At 39.1% G+C, this 8,964-nt stretch overlaps 1 protein-coding gene across 2 annotated transcripts; it reads left to right on the forward strand.

The window, feature by feature from the left end:
* On the forward strand, nucleotides 1–8,964 carry LOC110396897 (cytochrome P450 2K1-like). Of its 2 annotated transcripts, XM_021392799.1 has the most exons (10): nucleotides 1–52; nucleotides 153–359; nucleotides 1,776–1,938; nucleotides 2,275–2,424; nucleotides 2,815–2,975; nucleotides 4,115–4,288; nucleotides 4,906–5,047; nucleotides 5,878–6,062; nucleotides 6,257–6,398; nucleotides 8,106–8,293. In XM_021392799.1, exons 2-10 carry the CDS (start codon nucleotides 174–176, stop codon nucleotides 8,291–8,293), a joined length of 1,491 nt encoding a protein of 496 aa, XP_021248474.1. In that variant the 5' UTR covers nucleotides 1–52; nucleotides 153–173. The 2 variants fall into 2 exon arrangements, with proteins under 2 accessions (XP_021248474.1, XP_021248475.1); XM_021392800.1 differs by lacking the exon at nucleotides 1–52 and having other exon boundaries at nucleotides 174–359; nucleotides 8,106–8,964.

The raw sequence follows: 8,964 nt of genomic DNA on the forward strand, positions 1-8,964 counted from the left end.
GGGAAAGAGAACAAACTGGTCACCAATCACAATACCCTTCACTGGAATAGAGGTTTACAGACTAGTGCTTCTTATAGCTTTTTTTTTTTTTTTTTCTTTTTTGCAGGAAGACAGAAATCCAGAGTTTGCATTTTCTCTTGTCTCTTTTGTAGCTAACACTCAGCTGAACAAAGATGGACTGGAGCAACTGCACTACCGTGGGTTTAGTGTTCATCCTGACTTTTTTGTTCATTATGAAAATTGGAGGTGTCTGGAGTAACCACCGGAGAAAGAATTTCCCCCCAGGACCAAGGGCATTACCCATCATTGGAAATCTTCATTTGTTTGATTTGAAGAGACCCTACAGGACTTATCTACAGGTAGCCCTTATCTTTTCTATTGGACTCAATGATCCCTGTGGATCGCTTCCAGCTCAGGATATTCTATAATCCTATTGTTCCCATAATTACATATAATTGCACAGTCAAAGATGTCAGAGTTTCCCTTACCTCACCTGATGTGTTTTCTCACAGATGACCCGTAGTAAGGGACAGGAGATGGTCATTTGAGCAGACAGTTATTTGAATGCAGCAAGATTTGTTCCTTACTGTAACAACTTCTCCCTTCACTGCAACTTCACGCATTTGGGTTTCAGCATCAAACAATTCTCACATTAATAACAAGTGCTCATAATTCCCTCCATCTTCCACTGGTTGAGTGGGCTGTGTAACTGTAGCCTACTGCCCTCACCCACTTAGCAGCCCCTCTCATCTTCCTTTCCTCCTTTCCTCCCAAAAGATTGAGATAACTATATACTTCTAATTTTCATGGCCTATAGTTGCCAGAATATACGGAAAAGATCTAAACAAACCAAAGTAACAAAACTTTTGCTTTTCTTCTAGTGATTGTGTTAGTTTATTGCAGGGCTTGACTTTTGAGTCAGAAGGTTTCTATGAGCCTGGTCCTGTCCTCTTAGGGTTTATTTCTGTCAGACATTAAAATTGCATGTATCTCCTTGGTGATGATTTTAAATGGAATATTTGTACCTACATATCTGGATGGATGTCACAACCACAGACTGAAAGAACACTCAGCTGCAGTTTTGGAAAATAATTCATAGATATCCCATGCAGACTAACTGGGTTGGCGAAAGCAGGCTCCATCTCCTTTCAGGCCAACAGAACCAGTGTATCTGCTGTAATTGCAGTGCATCTATTCTATCAAAGAAGGCTGATCCCCCAGTTTAAGCTCAGCTCAAGGTTTAAAATTCATGCATACTCTGTGTGTAAATGCAACTGGAAACCATAGGCTCATCCTCAGCACCAACACTGCAAATGGCAGAAGGCTGTTAGTGAGGAACACCCTTTGTAAAGATCAAATTCTGCCGCAGCTACAAGAGTCTGGGATGACAATACACCCACCCAAGGTGCTACCCTCAATTCAGACACATCACTGCTGCTATGTCATTTTGTATGGGTGCCAGCACTTGCTTCTCAGCTGCCGATGGCTTTGAACACCAGTGCTAAATGCTTATTTTCAGATTTCCAGTACAAACACACTAGAAAGGAAGTGCAGTCCGGCAGACCACCTTGCATTGTCAGGAGAACCAAGAACATCGTGTTAAGTAAAAACAAACCTAGCTAAAAAGGTACCAGCTTTGGCAAAACTGCGCTTAGGAAAATATGTAATATTTTAGTAACTTATGGGCAAGACAGGAAGATAAGCAGCCCTGAAAAAGTGGTGAATTTGTCTGTAGGCTGTAAAAGTTGTAAATCACTGTTTTCTTCTTCTGTCAGCTATCAAAAGAATATGGTCCTGTCTTCAGTGTTCAGATGGGGCAAAGGAAAATAGTAGTGATCTCTGGGTATGAGACAGTGAAGGAAGCTCTCGTAAACCAGGCAGATGCATTTGCAGAGAGACCTAAAATCCCAGTCTTTGAAGATCTGACCAGAGGAAATGGTGAGTTGGTTTTCTTTTTCCTAATCAAAATGCTTTGTTTCCTACATAAAGAGCAGAGGATGTCACATCACTTAGAATCAGAGAAAATATAAGGCACTGGAAATAGGGAGTCATAACCTCATCAACTTCAGTGGCTTAATTCAAATTTTGAACCAAATTTTGTTTTTCTTTCTTTTGTTGAAGTCTGAACATATTTAGGGAAACATTTATTTCCTCAGTCAGATATAATTTAACCTGTTTCCAAATTTATTGCTGCTGCCTTCGTCATTTGTCTGCAAAGTAGTTATCTTAGAGATACCTACCTTATGCTGCCTTGGAATCTCCTCTTTGTGTCAGGAGTTGTTTTTGCTCATGGTGAAAACTGGAAAGTGATGAGAAGATTTACTCTCACAACCTTACGAGACTTCGGGATGGGAAAAAGAGCCATTGAGGACCGCATTGTGGAGGAGTATGGGTATTTGACAGACAGCATTGGGTCACAAGAAGGTGGGTAGACGAGATGGTCTTCAGATCTCTAAGGTTATGTTCAAATCATCATAGAGTCATAGAATGGTTTGCATTGGAAGGGACCTTTCAGATCATCTAGTTCCAACCAACTGCTGTAGGCAGAGACACCTCCCACTAGACCAGGTTGCTCACAGCCCCATCCAGCCCGGGTACCGTGAGGCTTGATATTAACCTTCTCAAATTCTTCATCTGTTTATTTTGGGCTAAATCAATTTGATTAATTTGGCTCCACTGGCTTTTTTGTTGATTTGGCATGGTAATCTGACAATAAACGCTAATCTCTAATAATAACAATAAATGGTAATAGTTAGTGTTTAACTTACATAGTCTGTTGTCACAATGTAATGTGTTCTTTTGTTCATTGTGTAGGAAAACCCTTTGATGCTAGTAAAATAATTAATGCAGCAGTTGCTAACATAATTGTGTCAATACTACTTGGAAAACGATTTGACTACAAAGATGCCAGATTTATAAGGCTTCGACATTTGATCAATGAAAGCGTGAGGCTTGCAGGGAAACCTTTGGTTACGGTAATGTTAAGCATTTTTATGTTGCTATTCTATAGTGTAATTATACTGGTAGTCCATTGGTGGTATTAAACAAAAAAGACTGAGATATTGAGAGAAAATAAGTTTACAATCACATCGGGACAAAACAAAGCTTACGAGGCAATCCAGTCATCATGAAGTCAACAACCAAACACTTATTCTCTTACCGACTTGAATTATAGTTAGAGGAGTGTTAAATCTGGACTGAAAAGATCAGATTGCATTCTCCCTTCTTCCTTGCACAATTTTTCTTGTGATATTTCCTGTTTGCAGAGTATTGATACGAAACGAATGCGGAGAAATAAAATAAGAATATACAGTAGTGAGTTTAATTTTCTATGAGATAACTTCCCCCCAGAATATGGTTCACACACATATAGTGACCTGGCAATACAGTATACTCTCAGAACATGGGAAAGGGAGAAGCTACAAAGGATATGCTCTACTTGTATAAGAAGGCTTGACAGAGAATATATTTTTCCATGCTACTTGTACATGGAAATGTCTCAGTGAGTGATAAACACACTCAGATAACTATATGCAATGCTGACACACACCAGATTCACCTCTCTCCTATCAGGCTTTAAAACTGGAAGAATATTCAGCAGAAAAGCTGGCCTAGACAACAAACAAAGTTGCGGGATAACATTTCAGTTAGCAGGTGCTCTTTCTCATAAAAAACTTGAAGTTTCATGATTTTTAGCCATTTGCGATCAGCAGTATAGATATCACCATATACATCTGCCCAACTGAAGTTCCATTCACCAGAAGGAAAGGGTTTAACATACCGGCATTGCAAAAGTGGCAAAATACAGTTTTTTTACCCCAATTTCTTCCTTATATTTTGTAATTATGCTCCGTATATGTTTGTGTTGTGACTTGGACTGAGATGCAAGTGAAATAACTGTAGTACTCCTATAAGTTTTCCTGTTTCTCTGTATTCATCGGTCCTTGGGGGACTTTCTACCATGAATTCAGCCACTCATGTTTTAAATAACAAAATATTAATGCTAAGTCTTCGTGCTTGGTATCTGAAAAGTGGGCATGATATTATTCATTTGCTTCCATAATATGTATTTAGACTTTTGGCAGCTAAACGCTAACATCTTTCACTCTTGTAGATGTATAACCTCTTCCCATACCTTGGATTCCTCTTGAGGGCCAACAAGACTCTTCTCAAAAACAGAGATGAATTCCATGCTTATATAAAAGATACTTTTCTAGAAAATCTCAAAACTCTGGACAAAAACCATCAAAGAAGTTTCATTGACGCTTTCCTTGTTAAACAGCAGGAGGTAATGGAATCTTTTCTCATTTCTTCAAACTTCTATGGTTTTGTGAAGTTATCCACAATTTCCTTTCAGTCCTAATAACCATAGCTTGCTTTCTTTGGCAATTTATCTTCGACCAAGTATGGCTGAAGAATCAGTGGGTATGAATGGATATTTGATTCTGAATGAATGGATATTTCATTCTGTTGCAGTTCTGACCCCTTTTAACCAGTAAAAATGTATTTCTTTAAGCTTTTTTCCAGAATACTCGAGTACGTTTACCAAGGCTACGTCTTTATCTTTACTCTATCCCTGTTCTTCTGACTCTTTCAAAAACGTAATACCTTACAGAGCAAAAGATCTGCCAGGGCTCTACTGGGATCCTTATTTAGGGGCTGTGATATATCTTTGTTACCTTTTTCATCAATAAACCAACTCTCTTTGAAGCTGTCCTCAATATGGGCAGAAGTTACACAAAACAAAACTTCTGTCAACACTGTTATCTGAGTATAAGCCCAAAGCTCTTTGTCTTTTATATTAAATAGAGAATTTATTTATCAGCAAATATTTAGCTGTCTGTAACACATTTTCCATGGAAAGCTTTAAGTTTTCATCCTTTTACCTCATCCACTTTTTTTCAGGAGAAATCCACTACCAATGGATATTTCCATAATGGCAACCTGCTAAGCTTGGTGAGCAACTTGTTCACTGCTGGTGTTGAGACGATTTCCACCACACTAAATTGGAGCTTTCTGCTGATGCTCAAGTACCCTGAAATTCAGAGTAAGTGGCTTTATGACAGATGCTCTTGAACTTTTCACATTAGGAACTGAACAGGACCTTTGATGGTTAACAGATGCGTAAATGCACTAGCTAAAAAAAAGAGACAAGATTTTCAGTTAATTATTATCTAGGTATGATTATGCCCTGTGGTTCAGACCCAATGAGGGACATATTAGCCAGACTACAGGTAGATTACAGACAAATTTCATATGGGCAAGTTATTTTATCAGTAAAATCTCACTGATCAGAAAAAAAAAAAACAGAGGTATCCTGTGCTGGGCAATGAAGCTGTTCCAGATTTCCTTCAGAAACACCCCGTGGATAACCAGTGGAGGATACTTGCATTTAAATGCCTGAGAGCATTCGGGGAACTGCTCTTCACCCAACATCTGCAGAGTGGGACATTTTGCTACCTCCGCCAAACTGATCTGAAGCTGCTGTCTTCCACCTTCCAGAAGACAACTGAAAACACAGAACCCAGAAGAGAATACGAAATTAAAAAAGAAGTGATTTTACTACTACCATAATTAATATTTTAATGTAAGAACATATAAGAAAAAATAACTTATATGCACTGTTACACATATATTTAGCCGATGAGGAAAAATATAAACTACTGAAGAGTCTTCTTAAATTATCCATTGGTTTCTTATTGGCAAAGGAATCATCAGACACTGTAGTTCTGTCCACCTCCCATTATTAAAAGAAAGACTTTGAGAGCGCGTATGGCTTTCACTTGAGATCTTTCATAGTTTTGCATCAGTGCAGCCCAGTATGTCTGAGAGATGAAGGAATCATTGTCTCTTTCTTACATTGGTTTCTCTCCTCAGGAAAGGTCCAAGAAGAGATAGATCAAGTGATCGGGTCAAACCCTCCACGAATGGAGCACCGAACTCAAATGCCATATACAGATGCTGTTATCCACGAAATTCAGCGGTTTGCTAATATCCTGCCATTGGATTTGCCTCATGAGACTGCTGAAGATGTCACTCTCAAAGACTATTTCATTCCCAAGGTGAGATGCTTTTGAGATTGTTTCTTTTAGCATTTCTCCAATCTCAAGCCTTGTTAACGTGATGTACATGAATGCTTTTGTGAAGCCACGCATAATTTCCTTGTCCAGGCTGATTTCTTTATGGTAAAATCTTATTGACATTACCTCCACTGAAATATTTGACCACAGAATACCTCTACTGCCTTGTTTTGCAGGGAACCTACATCATCCCCTTGCTGACCTCAGTCCTGCAAGACAAATCCCAGTGGGAGAAACCAGACATGTTCTATCCCGAACACTTTCTCGATTCCAAGGGAAAGTTTGTGAAGAAAGATGCTTTCATGCCATTTTCAGCAGGTACCTTCTCATTTTATTTACTGCTGTTGTACCAATCTTAGACAGCTCATACCAGTGGTTCTTTGTTATGGAAGCCCCCACACTGCCTTTTGCATGAGACCATTGCCCAAATTATATTTCACTGCTCTCTCAGGATGTATTTCTGATAACAGATAGTACTCACTAATGTCTGCTAATTATTTCAGCCTTTCGTTATTAGTTTCTCAGTATTCAATGGTTATAAAACAGAACTGGTAGTGGCTTCTTAAACTTGAAGGAGGTTTTCAGCAAATTCCTTGATAGTTTAGATAACATATTTCTGCATTATAAACCATAGTCCACAGGGGCTCTACGACCTATGAATCTTTGGCTCTGGCTCTACCCATACACAGCTGTATTTCTGGTGACCATATACAAAGCATGCAGGAAAGATGGCTTCTGTATTTTTCCTGGGTAACTAAGTTTACCTTTTTAATGTCCCTTTTCAAGAGTCTTCAGTAGCATCAGCTGATCAGGTCTTCAAAACCTGTGACAACAAACAAGGGTTCCATTACATAAATACCTATGTTCCATTTAATAACAAAGGATGCAAAGAGGCTGCCATTGAGTCTCCTACAGGGAGTGATGTTCATCTCATCTTACACACCTGCATCCTTTTCCAAAGCACAGGACAATCCTACTCTCACGATGATGCTCCTTTTCTGACACTTCTCCTCTTCTTCAGGCACTATCATTGTTCAGTAAAGTTCCTATATATCAATTTCTGGTCAACATTTCCACAATACTCTGCACTTCTAATAGACCTCATATATATTTTTTGTGACATTTGAATATGCTTTTTCTCATTATACTCAACATCCAATATACAGTAAAATCCATTTTTTGTAAAAGAATGTCTGCTATTCCCAGTTCACAGATCTTCTTTTTCAGATTTAAGTCTAAACGTCCCAGCTGAAATCACAACCAGGGAATGTCAGATCTGGACATTCCCTGGAATGTTTAGTTCATAGCACAGTATAGTGCCCCATTTTCCTCTTTTTGTTAAACAGAGGAGTTAGAATCAAATCCTAGTTCAGGCCATTGTTAGTTCTGGTCTTGACTTACCAAGTTTGATTAAGAAGATTAGAAGCTGCTGAATTCTACTTGGATTGAGAAAAAAATCATATTCACAGCAGTTCTAAAAGTAGGCTTATATTAGGTGTTCCATACAATATTTCCACCCTCTCGCTGCTCTGTCCTGCCCTAGCCAACATTTGTGAGTTTCTGAGGTCTTTTCTGTCAAAATATAACATTAAAAAATTGCCTGTGATTAGGCTAAGCTTGCCAAAGTCTGGACAAAACCAGACACGGTTGACCCAGGAACGAAAAATAAATCACTACTGGAGACAAAATATATATATATATTGTTGAAAACTGGAGTTAAGAAATTCAGATTGTATTTCTATGCATTTATCCCCAAATACAAGCATATAACCAACCCACTTTAGGAAAAGAAAATAATCACTAGGTGGCTTTATAATCACTCCTTTGAAGACCAAGTATGCTCTCTGTCAGACCCTCGCATACTTCTGAGTGCTGCTTTGTCCTTTGTTCATAGTTGGGACATGACATTTCAAGTCACTGTTCTTCCTCAGAATGAAAGGTGCTCCGAGGTGTTTTGTACCTTCCAACCACTGAAGTAGCAGCTCCAGTTGATTCTGTTACCATACATTCTGCATTTCATTGCAGGGCGGAGGATCTGTGCCGGTGAGACTCTTGCCAAAATGGAGCTCTTCCTCTTCTTCACCAGCCTCCTGCAGAGGTTCACCTTCCAGCCTCCTCCCGGAGTTTCCCCCTCAGACCTGGACCTCAGCCCTGCTATTTCATTTAATATTGTCCCCAAACCCTATGAAATCTGTGCTGTAGCACGTTCTTAGGGCTCAAATCAGCATAAATTGGGCTTGAAAACATTATGACTTCTTCATGATTTCCTTTGGCCAAAAACATTTGCAACACTGCATTGTAATGAAGGTCTTCAGTACATCTAGTATTTTTTATTTACTGTGAAAGGGTGCTTCCTGTGAACCAGAACTGTGGAGTGACTGGCGACCCCTAGATCAACCAATTGATTGCATATTCTGGGCTAAATAATAGAGAAACTTTATTTCTTCTGCCTCTGAATTGTAAATGTTAAGTGGCATGTATGAAAATACAGGGTGGGTTCCAGAGAAGGCAAAGTTTGAAAAAGGAAATAGAATAGAACAGGTATTAAAGGTCAGTGAGAGCAGCTTTAGAAAATGAAAGATACTATCTTGTTTCCTTAAAGTATTTCAAGCCAATTCAGTGTTTGCCTTTCTACCACATATTTGCCTTTAAAGAAAACACACCTCTGTAATATGAGAAATCCAATGTAACAAGAAATCATAGAATCACCAAGGTTGGAAAAGACCTCCAAGATCATCCAGTCCGACTGTCCACATACCACCACTATTCCTCCAATAAACCTTGTCTGTTACAACAGTACAACATCTACACGTTCCTCAAACACCTCCAGGTACAAAGTCCCTCCACAGCTTTCCTGTAGACCTCCTTCAGGTACTGGAAGGCC

Source organism: Numida meleagris, chromosome 3, assembly GCF_002078875.1.
Source record: "Numida meleagris isolate 19003 breed g44 Domestic line chromosome 3, NumMel1.0, whole genome shotgun sequence".
In the NCBI taxonomy this organism is placed as follows: Eukaryota; Metazoa; Chordata; class Aves; order Galliformes; family Numididae; genus Numida; species Numida meleagris.